Source organism: Psammomys obesus, unplaced genomic scaffold (genome assembly GCF_907164565.1).
Source record: "Psammomys obesus unplaced genomic scaffold, mPsaObe1.curated_primary_1811, whole genome shotgun sequence".
Taxonomy (NCBI): domain Eukaryota; kingdom Metazoa; phylum Chordata; class Mammalia; order Rodentia; family Muridae; genus Psammomys; species Psammomys obesus.
This window is the reverse complement of record NW_026589732.1, coordinates 13,780,526-13,803,078: the sequence shown is the minus strand read 5'-3', so window position 1 is coordinate 13,803,078 and position 22,553 is coordinate 13,780,526. Positions and strand designations below refer to the sequence as shown.

The 22,553-nt window shown below is 40.5% G+C and overlaps 1 protein-coding gene across 1 annotated transcript in view; it reads left to right on the top strand.

Annotated features, from left to right (window-relative positions):
- Positions 1-19,801, top strand: part of LOC129675262 (thioredoxin domain-containing protein 8-like) — a 59,843-nt gene extending 40,042 nt beyond the window's left edge. The window contains exons 3-6 of the mRNA XM_055605281.1: positions 840-899; positions 2,995-3,060; positions 17,499-17,567; positions 19,739-19,801. Coding sequence (XP_055461256.1) covers positions 840-899; positions 2,995-3,060; positions 17,499-17,567; positions 19,739-19,801 — 258 coding nt within the window. The remainder of the gene's footprint in view (positions 1-839; positions 900-2,994; positions 3,061-17,498; positions 17,568-19,738) is intronic.
- The last annotated feature ends 2,752 nt before the right edge of the window (positions 19,802-22,553 follow it).

The following is a 22,553-nucleotide window of genomic DNA, read 5'->3' as shown; positions in this document are numbered from 1 at the left end:
CCTTTCAGGAATAGTCTCATTTGGCAGAGGTGAATAAAAATGCTTGTAACATCATTTTTAAACAAATCGAGATATTATCAAGTGACCACAAGGTGTGCACACGGGTGTCTGGAATATAACCCTGTGCCAACATAAATCACTACTGTCTTTACCTGTTCCTCCTGAGCTGTCACCACTACTGTCAAAGACATTTCCAGAAAACAGAAGCAGGAGAGAGCCCATCCTTCCTATCATCTTTCATTTCTTGTGTGGCTTTCCATTGGCTAGCTGCAAGTCAGCCGACAAGAGAATCTAGAGAATTAGTTTCGATATATGATAGATTGTAGAGGGTGTGAGTGGGGGGAGGAGGAGAAGTAGGCAGACGGTGGTCATGAGGGAAACTGTCTACTGCCACCTGAATTACACCTACTAAACCCTGTCAAGATGAGGTGAAAGTACCAGCTACACATCTGGTTCAAACTGCATCATTGGCTGGGATGCCAGGACCATGGCACAGTGGTCTAACACTGAGCTAAGCCCACCCCCCTCACCCTAGACAAAATTTGAAAACCGCTACAGGTAATCCCTTGACACCTTCAGGAAAATACTGTTTTGCCCTCCACAGCTGACATGGTAGCTTTTTGTCCTTGACTCTTGAAACACCAGTCTTTGGTTTTGCTCTTATACTCTGCAGTGGATTCTTGCTTGACCGTAAGGAGTCCCAACTTCTAAGCTGTAATGAATCCTCAGAATGATGTTTCCATCTCTTTAACAACCAAGTCATACATTTCTTCTTTTACAGAATGGTATTTTTGGTGCAAATAATAATATTTATGTTATTTTGTTCTTTTGTCTTGAAGGCAATGTCTGTAAAATACCAAAATGTCATGTTTGCTAATGTGGATGTGGACTCATCTGAGGTAAGACCCCCTAAGTCCTCTGTGGACCATCAAAGCCCAAAAGCAATGTCACTGAATATCTCAGTATCATCACATTGTGACACCACCTGGTTAAAAAAAAAAAATGGAATTCCACATTTTTGTTTTCGTGACAAAGGTAGCAAATTGTCTTACATAGTTTTCTTTAAATATTAGCAAATATATGATACCCTCTTGTGCTGTAGCAGACTCTTCATTTCACTACTTGCCCCTCAGCCTGTTACTCTATAGGCAGACATTACAACAAAGCCATGGTGAACATTATTTTTAGGTTATGTTATTGTGTTCTAAAAACTAGCTCAGTGATTACAGACATTTTGACATACCTCACTTTGGCAATCTGTGTTTGTTGTGGGGAGGGGAGGTTGCTTAAATAGCATAAAAAAATTCCATGAACTCCTTTCCTCTTGTCCCTAGATCTGTCCTTTCCCCTTCATCTCTCACCTCCATCAAAGTAATAATCCTCATATTCTCAAGCCAAATATGTCTTATCACTATATAAAATATCTCCACAGAATTATTCTTCCTTGGCTCTGCTAATTTATAATGAGGACATGTAACTATATTAATTAGCTTTCTGTCACCATAGCAAAATGCCTAAGAGAAAAAGAAAGGTTTATTTTGTCTCACCATTTTGGATCTTTGAGTCGAGTTTATCAAAGCCCAGTTGGCTTTTGGACATGTAGGAGGCAGCACATTTGGACACGGCTATGTTGCAGAACAAAGCGATCCTGTCATGATCAGGAAGCAAAAGAGAAGAAGAGGCCAACATCCCACAGTCTCCTTTAAGGGAATAGACCCAAAGAACTAAAGGCCCTCACAGGCCTCACCTCTTAAAAGTTCCACCTCTCCCAAGAGCTCCATGCTGGAGACCAGGCTACTAACCCATGAGAGGCATTCTGCATTCCAACTATAGCAGAGGTGATGACAATTGGCCTACCCAACCATTGAAGTTGAGCTTTAAACTAATCAGAAAATCACAATTTTGTTATCTTTTGTGTCATAATTGGTCATAATTTTGTCACAAAACAAACTTGGCATACCAGGGAAGATCTGGGGTATTGTGATACTATTTGTATGAATTTTGCTGCAGATATTTCCATGTGAGCATAAGTCTTAATTTCTTTTGGTTATATCTACATGTGTGATTGTTGCCACTACACTTTATTAGTATATAGAGAAATTAAAAAACCTTTTTCCAAAGAAACTGCATCATTTTACATTCTCGTCACTTCAATAAAAGAGTTCTAATTTCCCCATATTCTTGGCAATCCAAGTTACTCTCTGCTTTTTGCCTACAGCTTTGTCTTTTAAGATGAATCGAAAGACACACTTTTCTAATAATAACTTATAGATTAGTTTTTGCCATGATGATCATAGCTAAAAATACAACTTAGTATGTATGTACTTGCTTCTTTGTGTATGTACTGTGAGTGGAAAAGAGATTTAAAGTCAATCAACAGAACTATCAGTGAGAGATGTTCAGTTCTATGTCCTATGAACAGCTAATTCCATCCAACTTCCCTTATAAACAAGGGAAACAAAAACATACCACTTGGAAGCAGCTGGATTTGGATTAAAATTATGGACTTCTGACCTCTTGTCTTTGGGCTCCAAATGCTTTAGAATTAAAGATGAGTAATGAGGGGGAAGGGTGACAAAGCTTAAAGAAACTGTGGGAGTCTTCAGTATGCCACGCCTGTCTTTGGTGTGACTGATGGAGATGGACCTTTTCCTTCCTCTTTTTTCACTGCAGTATTTTTATACTAGGCTTCCTGGGGCTCCTCAGCCACCATCCAAAGCTGTTAAACACAGCTCACTGAGCCACTTAGCACCCATCTGACCTTCAACTCGCTCCTCTCCTACAGCTCTGGAATGAGACACCCTAGGAGTTTCAGAATGGTCCTCTTTATGCAAGGTTGTCCTGGAGGCTTTGCGGGTATGTTAGAAAAATTCTGTAAAGTGTCAGGTGGCCCTAGGCTTTAAGATGAAGCTTCTTAGTAGGCACCAAGGAACACAGTTGGTACAGAGAAAGGTCACCGAAAATGAGACTTCATGCTATTTTTTTCTTTCCCAGGAATTGACTCAATTTTGTCACATCAATGCAGTACCCACATTTCAGATGTTCAAGCACACCCAAAAGGTATGTTTCCATGGAAAGCAGCAGGGATAAATAGATGATACAACCATCAGAGCTAAAATAAAAAGCCTGATGTTCCTTGCTTAAATGAAAATACTTTTTTAAATATAATTCTTAGTTTGAAAACGCCACACAGTACTGAGGGGTAGAGAAAATTCATGACTCATAATAAATCTCTCCCTGTTTGAGGCATGCACATCATAAAAATCCCACTATTCTCTCTGCTATGGGGTAGAAGTATCAAGAACCTCCCAGATAAGGAAATGATAAAATTCTTACACAGGCGCATACAGTCACACGGGATGTGGGGAAGCAGCCACCAAAAATTATCACAAGACAATACAGCGTCATGACGGTGTGCACAGGTTGGGTTCGATTCCCCTGATCCACACATACCAGTTCTCCTATTTTTACCTACGATACCCTCGGTGGCTTACTTAGTCTCTGTCCATCTTTGTTTCACTATTTGTCAAACAGAGGCCATTATAAATTTTCCCTCACAGGGTTGTTGCAAACATTAAATATGTCATCGTGACTGAAGTATGTGGTCCATTCTGGCATTAGTGGTTTAATATGTTTTACTAGTTGTTCTCCTGAAGATGTTAATGGTATAAAATGGTGAAAATACTCAGCACATGATAAAGCTAGTGTTTTCAGATATGACTGGGGCGTTGATAGTTACTCACACGTGCTTCGTGAAATGTCATTTTGCAACAGACTTAGGAGGCACAAAATATACACTGTCTTTTACACCAATATCACTGTAGAAACACCTCAAGGAGAAAACAGTAACTGAATATATAATAATCATAACATTATTTCTAATGTTGACAATAGAAGCAATTTCTACGTCTTTTTCAGCAGAATGCCTATCTGAGTTATGAGCTACCTATTCCATGATATAGTATGCAACTAAAATATTATGAAAAATATTGTGAGGTTTAAAAATCATGCTTAGACCCCAGCTCAGATGTAGCCCATAGACTCAGTCTCCAAGTGGGTTCCCTAATAAGGGGAGCATGGGCTTCCTCTGGCATGAACTCAGTGACAGGCTCTCTGATCACCTCCCCCTGGAAGGGTGCAGCCTTGCCTGGCCACAGAGAAAGACAATGCAAACAGTCCTGATGAGACCTGATAGGCTAGGGTCAGATGGAAGGGGAGGAGGACCTTCCTTATCAGTGGACTAGGGGAGGGGCATAGGGGGAGATGAGGGAGAGAGGGGTGGGATTGGGAGGAGATGAGGAAGAAGACACAGCTGGGATAGAAATTGAATAAACTGTAATAAATGATAATAATAAAAAAATTAAAAATAAAAAATTGTGCTTAGGTTTTATAAAGATTATGTCTAAACTGGGGGGAAATGACACCTTTTTTAAAATCTGCCAGCTGTAGAGTTTTATTTTTGTTTCTATTGGTAAGTATTTGCTATACTATAACTGGTGCAGTAGATTTAATAAATTTTTTAAACACTACCTAGTCCTTCCCATGGCCTTTAGGGGAAAACAAAACTATTTAGCATGTGTTTCCTCAACTTGCCCCACCTACATGTCTAATTTCCTGTGCATGTCATCTTTGCTGCCTTCTCGAAGATGAGAACATGTTCTTGCAAAATCAGTCACACATCCATAGACCTTGACTACATCCTCTCCATCAGTTGCCATCTCCAGGCTATGTGTTTTTCTGCCCAGGGTCCATACTCTATTTTCTATCAGGAGCCCTATTTCCTATCTTTAGTCTCAAGGCTTCATCTCTAGGTTTTAACCAAACAATTAACTCTGTCTTCATCAGTATGGACCCTTTAGTTCATTAAAGCCAATTCTTATCAAACCAGAATCAGGACCAGAATTTTAATGTTTCCATTTAATATTATTAGCAGAGAATCTTGATTATGGAGTTGAAAAACTGAATGGTTGGGATGGAGAGATGGCTCATCTGTAAAGAGTTCAGTGACTAGCACTAACGTCCTATGGTAACAAGCACCTGCAACTCCATCTCCAAGGAATCCAGTGCTTTCTTCTGGCCTCTGTACACACCTGCACAGACACACTGTGACACAGACAATATACACAGACACACTGGGAGACATGTAAATAAAAATAAAACCAAAGTCTCTTTTTAAAAACTGAACAATTAGAAATTATTTCTACCACAATATATGAATGCATCTATTGCTAATCGTTTGGTGCATGTAATCACATGAAAACCTTCCAAGAAATAACAACAAAAACAAAACAACCTTCTATACCAAAGGCAAGAGCCAAGAAAAGAATGCAAAGAGCCTAAAGGGAATAACACTCTAAATCTTTTACTTCTTTTGACTCAGATCTCAAATGGGGTCTGAGCAGTCTTTAGGGTTCCAAGGTGTGCTAGTCAGTGTTTTCTTGCTGTGACCAAAATTCAAGTTGGGAAGGAAAGGGTTTCAGTTTATACTTCACCAGATCATCACTGGAGAAAGTCAGGGCAGAATTCAAACAGGGGTGGAATGTGCAGACAGGAGCTGATGCACAAGCCATGGAGGGTGCTGCTTACTGGTTTGCTTTTCCTGGTCTGCTCAGCCGGCCTTCTTATAAGAACCCAGGACCACCAACCCAGGGATGGCACCACCCGTAATGGGCTGGGCCCTCCCATATTGCTAATTGAAAATTGCCCTGCAGCTGGATCTCATGGAGGCATTTTCTCAGCTGAGGCTCCTTTCTCTGTGAGAATTCTCACTTGTATCAGGTTGACACACAAACCCAGCCAGTACACATGGGGTCTCACTTTTCCCAATGCATGGAAATTTAGGGTTAAACCATGGCATCTCTAAACTCTTCCCCCCAGTTTCTGCCCCACAGTGGTCTGCAGAGAGTCACTGCAATGGAGGGGAATTGGAGTGGACAGGCAAAAGAATCCTTTATTTGAATTTTTGTGTCAGGAAAAGCAAGCAAGAAGGCTTTCACTGCCATCAACTCTCTTCTTGAGAGTAGAGAAAAACAGAATCCGTGTCTTTGAAACCGCCTCCAGAAATAAAGGCTCCATGCCTGTATCTGGGACATGTAACTGGAAACTGACTTATTGAAGCAATTAAGTACCATTTATCCATTTCTTTCCAAGCTACAATACAATTCCTATTAAGGATTGTTTCAAGAAATGGGGGGGGGGGGAGAGGGAGAGAGGGTGGAACTGGGAGGAGTTGAGAGAAGGAGCTTCAATAAATTGTGAAAAAATAATAAAAATTAAAATAAAAAAGAAATGTCTTTATGTTTCCAATAAGACATCTGGCAAACAATCACTGTGCTCTGTGCTTAAAGGTCCACAGCATAAAAAGTCACAGAAATCATCCTAGAACACAGGAGAATATCTGTCTCCTTTGAGGCACAATGTATATCCCTTGGAACACACAGGAAAAGCAAAGAGGTTCTCCTTTTTCTCTGTAGATGCTCAAATTCCACGACCCCTTACCTATTTTGTCTTCAACATTTCCAAATGTTCCACACTACCTCATCATTAGGCTTTTGTTCTTTTCTTTGGCCTTCATTCTTGATTATGTCCTTTTTTAGTGCATATATATATATATATATATATATATATATATATATATATATATATCATAAATAAAATAAAACTTTTTTAAAAATACATAAAGCCATATATCATGCTCTGGGACAATGGTACTTAGTGATCTTTCCTGTCTGCTGGAAGTTTTCATGTAAGAAGTTGACTGGCAGGGACCCAATATAAGAAATGGCTGTAGTGAGGTAAGGTGAAGAGATGGCTCAGTCAGTAAACTTGTCATATAGACCTGAGTTTGAACCCCAAAACTCACACCTGAAAAGCCAGGAGTGACAGTGTGCATTTGCAATCTCAGTGCTGGAGAGGCAAAAGCAGGAGAATCCCTAAGGATTGCTGCCAGCAAGGATAGCCTAATTGGTAGGTTCCACACCACATGAGAGATGCTTTCTCAAAAAACAAAGTGGATAGCCACTCACCTCTACATAAATCTGTACAAATGTGTATACAGAGAGAAAGAGAGAGAACAAACTCCAGGCAGGTAATAAACTACTTGTTGTTCTTTTCTGCTTTATTACTTCGTGTTTTCATATAAGTTTTAGACTGTTGGGCATCATGTTCCAGGAAGATTCACTGTGGTAAATAAGTTCATTCCTGTGGTATCTTGTAGGTGAGGTACCCAAGACCCTTCTTAGTTTTTATACTACTACAATATCATGATTGTAGTACTCTATTGTGCGTGCACTAGTTCCCCTTTATCAAAAGAGAATCCATTCCAAGATCACCAGTGGATGCTCGGAACCACAGACCCTCCTGACTGATCCTCCCCCTAAGGTGGAAGGGTTGCCCTATTCATCTTTACTGTAGAGCTTGGAAACTTACATATTTTTTCATTCCTTAGTAAGTAAAGACTTTTTTACCTTTTCATGTAAAATGAATATTTTATAGCTTCTCTTTGACCACCAATCATTATTCTTACAGTTTGGCATCATTAGTCAGTAAAAACAGGGTTGCCTGAACATAAGCACTGATGATGAGACAACTAAATGCCTAATTGGCAGGTAGCAGGGACCATCCACTCCTTAAGCATGACATTTCATTATGCTTTTCAAAGTGGCATGTAATTTCAGGCTTCTTGTTTACTTCAGGAATTACCTATATAATATTTTCAGGTCTTGGTTATCTAGGTAACTGAAATCATAGAAAGTAAAACTGCACAAATAATATATTTGATTAGACAGACAGACGGACAGACAGACAGAAAACAAATTTGATTTGAGGACCATCCTAAATATCTACTAAAGGCTATAAACTCTCTTCAAAAAAAATCAACATATAGACATGTACTGATATATGCAGGTGATTCCAATGGATTCCATCCCTCTAAAACAGAGCAAAGGCTCCACTACACTAATAACATTGGTTTCATGGTAAGCAGATGTCTGCAGAGTATAGGAAAGGAAGCAAAACAAAGATTTAGCAAGCCTTGGTCAACTTCTTATGCCCAAGCCAACTATCAAAAGTTAATTGCAACTTTCATGCCTTAGAGTAAAACAGTTCCCAAAGCATTTACATAGACAGGCCCACTAGTAAGAGCAATGAAAAAATGGGCATATATATGCTAATAAACAAATTTTTCACAATTGAATAATTAATAACAGAAGAAACCATTTGCTGGACTCTCACATTAAGTAGAAGAAAGTTCTTGCCCAGATGTCTGCAAACAGTAAGGTTCCTGTTGACCTTGTGGAAGTCATTTCCAACAAGGATATGCTATAAAAGAAAGCAGGCATAGAGACAAAAAGCATCCTATGTTATTTTCTAGCAAGAGGACAGGACTGAAGCAGGGCTCACACACAGTGACTTCAAGATCAGGAGGAGACAATAGATGAAGCAAGAAATGAGGAAGGTGGTGGCCATGAAGAATCATCCCAAATGCTTATGTTCAACTACTTCAAAAATAAACGGTGCCTTGCCTTCTCCCCAGGAAACACTTGTATCTGTCTCACTATCTCAGGAATTAGACAACTATTGTTCGAGTCCTATGTTTTTCTATTACTGAGTGATTTAGGATTGTAATAACCCACCCTAAGGCTCACTTTTCTTCTTTGTGAGATGAATACTTCATCACTCATCTTTGAAGTTTTGTCTTGAAATTTTTCAATAAATGCACAGAAAGTGCCAAGCACTGGACTTAATGAATACCTTACAATATGGTTATTGTCGTTGATTTTAAACTATTGTATTAAGTTATGGGTTACTGATGAGTTGTTTAACAATAAAGCTAGTGTCAGAACCTCAGGATCCAGCTGTGACTGTCTCTCTACAAATGTATAAATAAATATAAATTTTAAAATGAAGTTTATGAGAGGCCATTTAAACTCATCAAATATATACAACTTCTGCTTACACTAGGTTGCCATTTGCTTACTCAGGAAGTTCCACCCTGCTACAGACAATAGCAGACAGAGAATAAATCAGCCTAGTGGGGCTAAGAAAGTCTCACATGGTCTTCAGGTTCTTTAGATGCCAGCCATCCCCAGGAACAGCCGATACTCTTGGCAGAGAATTGTAGAGTCCCCAAACTAAGCAAGAGGGAAGGAATGTTAGAAAGTGAGGCAGCTTTCAGCTCCATTTAGCAATACTTAGTACCACCGCCAAGGATGCTACAGTTGCCTTAGCAACTGAGAGGCTCTTACATGTCTCTTCTTCAGGCCAAAGATGAGGTGGATACAAATCAACCCCCAGTGTTGAGTTGCTTTTACTTAATGCTCAACATTTTGATCACTGAGGACTTTTGTATTAATTTTTAACAGTTAAATTTCTATCAAAATGTCATTTATCTTTATTACTGATGATTTCCCACACACACTTTACATTTTCTACCCAGTCCTGTTCATCATCTCTGAATTTTCAATTGTTGAATGATAGCAGTGTTTCATTTGGTCATTTGAAAAAAAAAAAAGCCTCATGAACAAGTTGTACTTAGGATTTAGTGCATCAAAGAATAAAAGTAAGTGTGGGGGGGGGCAAACTCATTAATGGGCTCCAGAAAGATCTTTTGATGTCCCCTCTTGTCAAAAGATACATATGTGTGTGCTTTCTCTCCAACACATCTGCTTAGAGATGCCCATTTCAGCTCAGAGCCTGAGAAGGTCTCCATAGTAACAAGGATGCTTGTCACATACATATCTTGCTACATAGCCATTGCTACAATTAATCTAGATGCATGCTCCAGTTTTGGTATTTATACAAAGCAACTCAACACCAAGTTTGGCCCAATCCATCACCCATCAGTCACCAGCATCATATTGGAGATCCACAGGCCTGAGAGCTCATGAAGTTAAAGGGTTGGTGATTTATGAGAAATGGGAAGACTCAAGAACAAATTGTACACAGAGTTAATAATAATTGCATCAAAGAATATTGAATAAAAGCAACTGGGGCAGGGGGAATATTCATTAGTGGGATCCAGAAAGATCACTTGATGCCTTCTCTTGTTAGAGGACACAGATTGTCCCTGTGCCATGCAAGGCATAAGCAACCAGACATTAATTCTTTTCTCACAATGAGTCATGCAGATAATCAAAATAGGACCTGTTGTCGTGAATACTTCTGGTGGTAAGTGGTGCTCATAAAAGTTCATAGCTGGAACACATGTGAAGTGATTCTCTTGAAGGCTAGCCCTTGAGATGGCCCGCCTGTGAAAGGATCTAGGGCTGCACATATGAAGCTTAACTGCCCAGATTTTTTAAAGGTCCTGCTGCTTTGCAGAACTCTCAAGGCCTAAAAGTGAGGACAGGGTGGTGGTGGCTTTTCTCCTGTCTGAAGAAGGGACGGTGGGTTCAGTTTCCTGGGATGTCTATATGAACTGAGGGGGAAAGATTAGCTGTGCTCCTAATCAGAGCACCTCAGAAAGAAAGAGAATAGACAGGGGCTTACTCCTTTATCTAGGCTGAAAAGACACTCAACTCTGGACTTGGGTGGGTAAGGGTGGGAATGTAGATAAGCAAAGGCTTGTAGAAAATCCAAAGCTGGAATCTGAGTAGATTTTCCCAATGGAAATGTGGGGAAGGGTATAAATTATTGAAAAGAACGACCCTGGAAGCTGTGTTTACTCCAAAGAACAAAGTCCCATTCCACACTCCCAGTGATAGCAGAAGTTCATCTCTGGCAGCCACAGTCCAAAATCACCTTTCCTAGTCTCAGTGTGGCTTAAAATGAACCCCAACAACATCATACCCCATCCCGTTCAGTAGTAAGCCACACTGCATCAAGGACATAGCCCTGCAACAGCACCTAGTGTCTGCTCAACAGAACCAGCTGATGGCACAGATAAGAATTCACACACACCAGCTGACCCTCCACCTATTGATAAATGAACTCACACAGGAGCACAGCCATGCCTGTTTGTTCATTTAGCTCTGTGTCTGCTTTTGCATTTCCATAACAAATCTGAATAGCCTACAAACCCCTAATGAGTATTATCTGAACAAAAGAGGTTGGCTACCACCACAGAAAAAGAAATGTATTTTGTCATCATTTGAATTGCTGATGCCCAAAGAGTAGGACATGGAAGCAGCTTCAAGAAAATGAGTAAATTACTATGTTCCTGTTAGAACAAATTCAAAAGAGACAAGTGGTGGGAACATGAGCCAACTACAAATATTTGCCCTAATCTCAAATTTGAAGGCATGTCTTCCAGATGCCTTCTCAATATATTAGCCCAACTCCAAAGACTTTAATGAACTATTTACATTTCCAAGGTCTGCCTGAGGCATAGGAAAGCCAGTGAGATTCTGTATGAGATTCATAATGTAAGTGGTTCTAGAGAGATAAGGGGTTGAGTCAGAAGAAGGAAGCAAGATAGAATCAACAGCAATTACTATTGTCTCCTCAGGTGAGGCAGCTTTTAAAACTTCTATCATTAAAGTTAACTTTTCCATCTTATTCAAACCATCTTTTAAAATAAGAATGCATTTTCCTTTTATTCATGCTATAATAAATTAGGAAACTGTATTTATCATGCTATGAAATTAGAAATTTGATAAATTAGAAATTATATTCCCAAAGAGGTCTTGGGGTGGTTGGTTTATGCTATTTATTTTATTTTATTTTTATGGTTGTACGGTTGCTGGTACTTTGGAGATTTCTGCTGCTGGGCATTCACTTCTCCTTTGAGGTAGTCAAGCCCCTTGCACACCAGGCTGGGCTGGAGGGAGGGTAGTTTAGCCTGTAAAGAACATGCCTGGGAATAGTTTTGGGGAACTGGTTCTGTTTATTGGGGTAAGGGAGGTATTTATGCCCCTGGGGAGGTGGCCAGGGTCTCTGGGGCAAGGTTTGTTTAGCTATGCCCCATTGGCCAGGGCTGGGGTGTTGGAAGATGCTTCATCTGCATACTCAAGGAGCTGTCTGGTCTAGGGATGAAGTGGGGAAAACCCTTATGAAGTCAACCAAGGAGTGAAACCTGCTAACTGTCAGGGTAAAAATTCTTACTAGGGTTGATGATGGGAAAACCATCAGCCTAGGTGGATCTTATCGTTTTTATTGCAATTATTTCTAAGATTCAGCGACAGTACCTGAAGAATGACCTAGCTTTGTGATACCAGATTGGGAGAGGGCAGGTAGCCAACTCCTGCCATCCTCATGTTTTGAGGTATTCGAGGTTGAAGCTTCCTTCCATAACCCTGGCCCAGTACAGTCCCATGGCGCTATTGTTAACTTGCTGATGTTAACTAAGTACAAATATCTGGGAAATTGACGAGCTCAATCCAGACCATGCGGATGGTCCAAATATAACTTCAGTATTCACTCAACCAAAATTATACTTCAACCCAGCAAGGCGTTTTATTCTAATTTTTGACTCTCAGACATTCGTCAGGAAGAAAACAGTCTTCGAGGCCTTCACATTTTCCTAGTAACAGCAATAGACACTTGATGTAAATGTCACAATGTCTTTGGCATAGGAAATACTGGCTCTAGTTAAACCTAAGTGATAGGTAAATCATGAAAAAGTCACTTTTATACTCTATTTTTCTGTGTATTTCAAAATGTCCGTAATGAAAGTTGTTTTAAATCATGTTGGATTTGGGTAGTCTTTTAGTCCTGAATAGTCTCCCTCCTCCCATTGGCCTCAAAAAACAAGCTCTCATCTTTTTTGTTGCAATTATTTCTATCATGCAGCAGCAGCAGCATGAAAAATGACCTAGCTAGGTGTGGCAACATACCTGTAATTCTATCACTTGGTTGCCTGAAGCAAGAGAATTGCAAGTTCAAGGCTAGCCTGAGATTCATAGTGAGACTCTATCTCAAAGGTGTGGGGGGGAGAAGAAATTTTTAAAATAAAGGCGGCATAAGAGATCTGTAAACTCACTCCCTGATACTTCTGATTGAAGCCTTTGAGATATTAAAAGGAAGAAACACTTTGGTCAGAATACACATATACCATTGAACTTACTTATAAGTGGATTCCACATTCTTGCATGCATCCAATAACATATCAAAAATGTCTGGAAAAAATGTATATACTGAAAATGTACAAACTTGTCTTTCATGTTATTATTCCTAAAACAATACATGGTCACAACTCTTTACACAGCACTTATACTGTACCGATTGTTATATATAATCTAGAGAGGATTAAAAGTTTATGAGAAAACAAGCCTGGGAGCATTTGTGGATTTTAACGTTCCCCTAAACCTCAGTGATATCCCAGGACAATTGCATAGCTCTCCTTAGCAAGGCCCCTTGTGGCATAACAGCTCTGACCAGTAGCTGTTCCTCATTTAGTCAGTCTGCTTACTAACTTCCCAAATGCAAAGCCCACTAGACAGGAATACATGACACACGGATGCAACCTTTGTCTTTGGTCTACTAGACAAAGAATACAGCACTGAGGGTGTAGCTTGGTAGTAGAGCTCCTCCCTAGCATGAGTGAAGGGCCTGGGTTCAGTTCTCCAGCATGACAAAGGAAAGTAGAAGGAAGGAAGGAAAAAGAAAGGTTGACAAGAAAGTGGGAAGGAGTTACTTCCCTGATGCTGTGATAAAATACCCTGACAAAAAAATCAACTTAGAAGAGAAACGATTCAATTTTGCTTCTAATTCTATGTATAGACATCATGGCAGGGAAGTTGGGGCAGCAAGAACTTACAGCAGCTAGTCACATGACATCTGCTGTCACAAAGAGAGAACAGTGAGTGTGCGCATGCTTTACTTATACAGTCCAGGATCCCGTTGAATGGTGCCATCCACAGCGACTGGATCTTCCTCAATTGATGTAATCAAGATAATCATCACAGGCATGCCCAAAACCCATCTCCAGGTGATTCTAGGGTCTATGAAGTTGTCAGTTAACACTCTAAGGGTCCAGTAGATACAGAAAGAACAACCCCTGACTCAAGTAGCATGCAAACAACAAAGGGTATTTATTCTGCAGAAGACTAGCATGCTGGGGCCACCACCCTCATAACATGGCAGCAACTCCAGAGGAGTTGAAGGCCCCTTTTAAGTCCAGAGAGGGGATTCCTACTGTAGGTTTATAATCTCAGCTGGGATTGGTTGGTGCCCATGGAGGCTACGTGACTTTGATCGGAGCTTGGTCTTTGCTGTGAAGACTACGTGACTCTGATCAGGGCTTAGGTGCTTCTCAGACCAGTAGCTAAGCAACCTTACCTCCCTAGGTCAATTGTTCTGGCCAAGACAGTTTCTGTGGTTTTTCCTGCAATTCAAGTTTCTTTTTCTGAGGAACAGAAAACTCAGGCCTGTTCTGTTTAGCAAGAAAATGAATATTTTCAACACTAATCATCAGAGAGAGAGAGAGAACAATTCCTGAAATTTAATGCTATCCAGAGTCTTGAACTCATATTTCAGTGACCAAAAATGAGTGAAGCTAAGCTTATTCTAATAAAGGCTAATTTATGTGAAAGTTACAAACTAGGCACTAAAAATATAATGAAAAATTATAATCTCCATTCTTGAACTAATGGGTAGACAGATGACAAAATCAATAACATCATAGTGGAAAGTTCAGAGTGCAATAGATGGAAAAGAAAATGCTTCAGAAGGCTTCATGGAATAGCTGTCATCAGGGAGGGATGGGACTAGATGAGAAGCAGAGAGTTATAGCTTGGCATGGGTGTGCATCCGAAATAATTTCCATACTTATACAACAATGGCATAAAATTATCAGTAGAACATGAACTCCTAGGTGATTGTATCTTTTTGTTCACAATGGTCTGGCTCACTATAAGTACTCATTAAGTGAAGGTTCTAAAAGAAAACTATGTGAGTATCCTTAAGCCAAATATCCAAAGTCAGAAATGTTCCAAAATCTGATACTTTGTACCAGCATGATGCTGTAAGACCGGTCTTTCAATGTACACAGACCTACTTTCATGAAAAAAATAGAAAAAGCATTGTACAAAATTACTGCCTTGGTTAGCATTAAATGTCAACTTGACACAGGCTAGAGTCATCTTAGAAAAAGAAATGTCAGTTGAGGAACTGCCTGAGTCAGGTTGGTCTGTGGGCATGCCTTGTTTATTGATTGATGTAGGAGTAACCAGCCCACCATTGGTGGCACCATTCCTTAGTCAGTGGTCCAGGGCTGTTTAAAGCTAAGCATAAACCAGAAAGTGATCCAGAGATTGAGCCAACAAGCATCATTCCTCCGTGGTTCCTCATTCCAGGTAGCGGTAGCCTTGAGCTACTGCTCATCATCTCAGTGACAGATTGCAATATGGAAGTTGTGAGATGAAATAATTCCTAACCTCTAAGTTGCTTTTGGTAAGAGTGTTTTATCATAGCAACATAAAGGAATCTAAAGCAGGCTATGAATAAATGATACATGTGAAACATAAACAAATTTCAGGTTAGATTTGAGTCCCATTCCTAAGATATCCCATTTATTTTCAAATATTTCAAGATCTGAAATGTTTGCAGCCAAGCACTTCAAACAAGGGGTTCTCAATCTGTGTATCTTAAGTAAGCAAATGAATCCTATCTGAAATATCCCTGGAGTTCAGAGTTCATGTGATGAATGGTGGTGAGGTGAGGAGACAAAATTTAGACATCATTAGAAGAGTGGATTTTTGTGGAGAGGGAGAAAACAGTGAAGGAGCTTGGAAATGATCTTATAAGTACATTTGTGGTTTTGTAAGTCATGGTGGGGAGGGATATAAAATGCACGAAACTGAATACAAAGAAAGTTATGTGTTTATTGCTGTAGTCCACTTTAAAAGTTACCAACTGGAGAGCAAAGGCAATATCATTTAAAGCCATGGGAATGGCTGACATGACAGACTGGTAATACCAAGTGTCAAGGATGTGGAGGAACTCATCCTCCATCAGGACAGTTTCTGGAGCTAGGAATGCTTGGTAGCTGGTAGAATGCTTGGCTAGCTGACCCTGGGTTAGTCCTCAGCATGGTATAAACAGAGTGTGGTTGTGCATACAACAAATCACAGCCACCCTTGGGTATACTGTAAGGTGAAGACCAGCCTGAGTTACCTGAGATCCTGTCAGAGAGAGAGAGAATGATCCCAGAAGCATCATTCCCCATTCCCCATAGCCCAAGTGGATAAATTACATTATACTCATGCAAAGGAATACTGAAATTCATACAGACTACTGTTCAACAGATAACTAACATGAGTGAAGGAAGTTAGACATATGATACAGTCTGTAGAATTTTGCTTGTAAAGTTCAAAAGTATGCAAAAGCAACTCATTGTGAAAATTGAGAATTGAGGTTGCTTTCGAGCATAGATAAGGTAATGATATGAGAGATATAATTTTTTCATAATACTGTAAGGTTTTACTAAGAAGTTATGGAATTTTGTGAAATTCTGGCTCATATGATATGGTAGGTGACAGTCTCCTGTGGTAGATTCAGTGTATCTCCAGAAAGATGTCAGACTCCACATTAGCCATGGTTCTCGTTGCTCCTAGATGTTCTTGGTGGCTGTACAGCAGGAATCTCATAACGGCAAAATCAGGCAAATCACCCCTCTCCAGAGATGTGCCCCATTTTTTGCACCCCATAGTGTCTACCATCCCACTATGAGATACAGATTTTTTTTTCAGTAAAAGGATTCTCTGTAGAGTGAACCCCAACCTTCCCTTTTGAGTTCACACTGTCCTTTGAAGTAGGAAGTGGGCTGAAATAAGCGGACAAAACATTATCCACTGAAGTTATTTACAAAGCGATAAGATAAACACCTTGTAATGGGCCCCTGGGAGTCCAGAAGATCATCTAGAATTGCATGGTGGTGGTCATGGAAACAGACACACCCTCTCTTCTCTGGAAACGCTTTGCTTCCCTCTTATGGTCTCTAATTGCCTCAGACTCCCCTGTAGCAAAAGAAAGAATGAAGATTTAGGAGGATCCTGGGACACAGAGTCCAAAAGAAGGTTAAGTGGGAGCCACTGTTTTGTAGTGATGCCTGCCCTTTCAACTCCCATGGGAAAAACAGAGACTGAAGTGGAGAGCAAAACCTCCCACACCCTGCATTCCATTCCAGCTCTGGCTTGAGGCAAGAGACAAAGTCCCTTTAGGACCCAAATGTGAAACTCCCTTCTTGCTGCAGAGCCACTGTCCAGTTGGCATCAGACCAATAGGAAGAACAAGGTCTAGTGTAGCCCAGGCTGAACTCAAATTCACTATGAAGTTCATGATGACCTTGAACTTCTGATCCTCCCTCATCCTTCACCTCCTGAGTGCTGGGATTACAGGTGTACAGCACCTCAGTTGGTTTATGAGGTGTTGGGGACCAAACCCAGGACTTTAGGCAAACATTTTGCAAAGTGACATTTCCTCAGCCCTAAAAAGGAGCCCATTGGCAGATCCTTTCTGATACCTTCCTTCCCTGGTCAGAACCCAGGAGAACTATTTATAGGAAGATGAATACATACCGGCAACTCAGATAAATCATGAAATTCTGCACCCACACATAGGTCACTCTATTCTCAAGACTCAAAAGAACAATGTGCTGCTATGTCAGAAATGGACTGGAGAGCAGGAAGGTAAGTGAAATGAGACCAAGATGGAAGTAATCCACACTTGGGGGTTGCATTCAGGAAGTAAAAAAAACAGTGGACCCAGAAGGGATGCTACTGAGTGGGGACGCAGAAACAGGAGGTGTGGGGACAGTTGCTTCTCTGCAGCATACTGAGCACAGAGGTTTGTTCTGGAATTTTCCAGCCCCTACTGTAGTTGCTAGCTTTAAACTCTACTTTATTTGGATTGTCATGCCTGTATCTCCCTTTTCCACCCCAATCCCTTCCAACACCAGGTAGGAGAAAAAGAATGTTAGTGGGGACAGGGGGTGTAGTTCTCTTTGGCTACTCCCTGCTGTTTAGGGTGGTTGGATTCCTTGGGACAAGTCCAGTCTTTGTTTCAGGATATCTCCGACAACAACAAGTTCTTTTTCTTCTTCTCCTCCTCCTCCTCCTCCTCTTCCTTCTCCTCCTCCTCCTCCTTTTTCTCCTCAAACTGCAACAACAACGACCAGAAACAGGAGGGGGAGCACCAGCATTCTTCTTACTTGAAATGCACCCCTCCCTCTAGGTTCTGGCATTTTTCCCCTCTCCAGGGTTCTCAGAATTAAACTATCTGCAGCTGGCAAAGAACCCCTCTCAGAGCCTACATGAGGCAGTTTGCTACTGTGAACAATCTGAATGAGTCCCATATCTCACACCTGGTATTAAAACAAAACCTTGTTTACAGTAACATAAGTGAGTTTTCAAAGACACCAAAACTTCCACTACATCTTACTCCAAAGTCCTAACACATTCCTGGCTTCAAAACCTGCTTATTGGGGTTTGGAGAGGTGGATTCAGTGGTTAAGAACACTGGCTGTTCTTCCAGAGGACCAGGGTTCAAGTCCCAGCACCCAAATGCCAGCTTACAACTGTATGTAATTCCAGTTCCAGAGGATCTGGAACTACACACTCACACAGACATACATGTAAGCAAAACACCAATGTATATAAAATAAGAATAAAAATAAATTATTTTAAAAGATACTTTTAAAAACTCCTGCTTACCAAGAGCTCAAATCTTCGCCTGATCTTTGCCTCAGTTTACTTACATTCTTCCATCAATCCAAATGACTAATACACATAGTAGTGATGTGATAGTAGGTTCAAAGGGCAGGTTAATGTCCTTATTAAGTGCACTGTGCTTATGTATGTGTGTTTTTATGAGTGTATGTGAGTACCTGTGGAAGTCAGAAAACAACCTCAGCATGGTTCCTCAGGAACCATCCATCTTGGTGGTTTTGGGTCTCTCACTGGCTTGGAGATCACCAATTAGTCTAGACTGGCTGTCCATCAAGACTCAGGGATCCACCTGTCTCCACCTCCCCAGCTCTAGGATTGCTCTCACACACAGTCTATTCCACCTCACTTTTTTAGCGGGGTTCTTGGGAATCAAACTTAGTAACTCATGCTTTTGTATCAAGCACTTCACCAGCTGAGCTGTATCCCCAAACCAAACATAAAGGACCTATTTAAAAAGATGTTCCAGCAGGACATGTTTGTGGTATGCCTGTAATCCCAGCACTTTACGTGTGGAGGCAGGAGAATCAGCACTTTACAGTCAGAGTTGGCTGCCTAAAAAAAAAAACCTGTATCGAAAAGAGAAGGAGAATCCGTTATTTCATATACTACTAAAAAATGCTGCAATTAAAATATACCATACACTATAAAGTGCACCCTGAGTTGAGGTTGGAGGAAACATGCGCTTGTTGGACTCAATTATATAACCATGACCTGGGCAGAAGTCACAAAAAGATTTTTAGTTTTAGAAAACTGTGTATATAAATGAACAAGCCCTTGATGCCAATACATAAAAAGCTCTGAGGTCAAGGACTGGGCTTCTTCCTCTCCAGCACGGTTGTATGTTTTTTGGTCATACATTAAAAATTGTAAAGACCTGGAGAAATATTCATATCACCCATTTGAAAGAGTATCACGTTGCTTATGGCTATACCGCCTGAATGTACCTGATCTCGTGACAAATAATAAAAGGTCATGAATTTAATCTACTTAATGTGTATTTGTACTTGAAGTGTCTTAAAATTATGGAAATGAGAAACAATTTTACAGATCATACACAAAACTCCTTGACACTTTGATGTCTTTGCAATGCTTGAATCAATAAAGATTTTTGTGCCTTTGTGTATTTGAAACAGATTTTTGAATTTCACGGAGCTGACATTAAAACACTGGAAGAGAAGATTCAAGAGCTAATGTAAACTGCCACCCAAAACCAAATATACCTGTGACATTTTCTAAAGCAACAGCAAATTTTGTGTTTTGGTTTTTAGCATGTCCTGTCACTTGCTTTCTATTTGTCTCTCTCCTGATGGTTTGTAAGAGGAATATAGTATTACTATCCTCCCAAGACTTTGCTTAAAACCATTGCCGTCACAGAACTCTGTTACTGTTCTCTTTAGTCAGCCATGCTCTGGGCATGTTCCTTGAGTGATATTTTCATGACCTTCACAACAGAGCCCATGTAAAGCTAAGTAATAGCAAATCACCAAGCTTTCTAGAGATAGCAAAGATGCAGTTCACAGAATAAACAAACTTGGCTATTCCTAGGTATGCCACTGTTGGGGAAGAGTTGCTTCCTTTTCTACTATTTTGTTTTTTGGGGGGCCAAGAATTAAGTCCAAGGCCTCACACATGCTAAGCAAGGACTCTTAACCATTGAACTGCACCTAGGAGATACTACTTGTCCCAGGTTGCTTTCTATTGTGTGATAAACACCAAGGCAACTTTGGAGCACACAGTCCTATATGGGACATACTCATCAAACTCTTCCATGGGGATCTATGTGAAAGATGGATGGCTTCAAGAAAGCTGTCCTCTAGACACCACAAACCTGATGGACATAGAAATTCACAGACACTGTAGCAGCACACATAAGACCAATACATGCCCAAGCCAGATGAGGTCCCAGCACTAGAAGGGAAAAGTGGATCAGGCTCTGATCCATGAAATTTTATCTGCAATTGATACCTACTGACAAGGGAAAAATCTGTATTTACCAATAAGCATATTAACTTCAGGTCAGGCCCATACTCAGGGGTAAGTTGACCAATAAGAAATTAACCCAATAGTATTTGTGTAGACATTTTTTGTATTATTTTGTGTGTGTGGGGGGGGGTGCTTTGCTTTATTTTGTCCTGTCTTGTTAATCTTGTAATTATTTTGATTTTCCATTTTTGTGTTTTGGGGTATTTTGGAGTTTGGGAGGTGTTTGTTTTAAAGAAAGAACATGTAGAGAGAAAAAGGGGAGGTGGAAGGGTCTAGGAGGAAATTGGGGAGGAGAAGAACATGATCGATATGTATTGTATGAAAATAGTTTTTTAATTTAAGAATATTTCCTTACTCATGGGGAAAAAAAGTCATGAAGTAATTTGATGGCTTTCTCGATTTTTTCCAGAAGATTCTGTTAGGTCCCTGACTGTGGGACGCCTGAATTGAAACTAAGGGTTGAAGGAATGTGATATAGTTGAGCATCAACAATAATGTCAGACTTTTTGTTGTAACTCTACCAGACACACTCTCTGCTTAATAAAATTAAGGATCAAAAAAATTTTCGGATCCTGTCTCAAAAATTTTTCAGATCTGTGCTCATTTTAGTGAGTCACTTATGTTTGGCCCGAGGATAGAACACTTGCTTAGAATGCTGAACGCCATGGGTTCATTTCCTAGTTCTTCACAAAAAATGAAGGAGCAGAGAAGAAAGAAGAGGAAGGGAGGAGCAGAGAAAGAAGAAGGATGGAGGTAAGTATGAAAACTGCAGCTGTCAAATCAGATTAAAAGTACTTTTTGCCTCTTTCCATTTTAAACTACGGACCATATTGTTCATATTGTTCAAAAATGCTTTGCACTTTTTAGTCCAGGCAGCAGCCTTTGAAAGATGAAGAGACTGAGAGCTCCAAGTGCTTGTCTCAAGCCTGGAAGTCCCTTCCCACATTCTAGCCTTCCCATTGGACAGCCAGGGCTGCCGAGAGATACCCTGCCTCCAACCATAATATTAATCCACTAATCACCTCTTAAACATCCCTCATCTAACACTGGTACTTTGAGGGTTATGTTTCCAACACATTAACTCTTGGAGAATACAAATGATTAGCCAGCATTATTTGCAAGGCAGGCAGAAACAAGCAAGAACTGGTATTTTGAAGTCAAATTCTGAAAGCCCCTTGTCCTCTGGAAAAAGTAGCCTTGAAAAATGTCTTTGAAGAGGCAAGGTGAAAAATGAGTCATGTCTGAATACGGTACATGACACATGAATTCTCCTGGTCTCTTGGGAATCTCATTCTCTTCATATAGAAGTGGCCAAGTGCCTAGCTGTCTGCAATGCTTTTCATCCTGGTCTTTAGCAATGGAATGGCATACAACCAGAGCCCAGAAGATACCTTACTACAAAGTGCTGCCACATGTCCCCCTCAGCAGCTCCAGTCTTAGTGCAACTTAAAGGCAGGCATGTGCCCGTGTGTGTCGTCTGTGTAACAGAAAGCAGTGTGCCTTATCGTCCAATGCCAGAAAGAGTTTCCTCTTTTTAATTTTCACTTACCAACTCATCATCTTGCAAAAACACAATTCAATCTATCCGTGGGCAAGCATTTTCTTACAAAGAAAAGTATCAAGGCCTGTTTACTGCTGTGCTGGTGAGCGTTTCAGGAGGCTTGCAATCGGTTGTAAGCAGTGCCATCCAATCTACTGCGTATTGTGAGATCAGAGCTGAGGAGTCAAGTCTAAAAGGCAATGGGAGAGAGCCTCGTTTGTAAGGCATGATAGACAGGTAGCAACAATCTCAAAGGACTCAGAATTGGCAGCCTCAGCATGGCTTGTTTGTTTGATAAAAAGGCACACTCAGCCCTTTCCAGGTACCCCAAGTCAGAATCTATAGGTAAAAGCATGGGATATATGGAAAATTTAGGTGGTTCTGAGGTAAACACCACTTTCCTGAATATGGGGAATGGGGGGTGA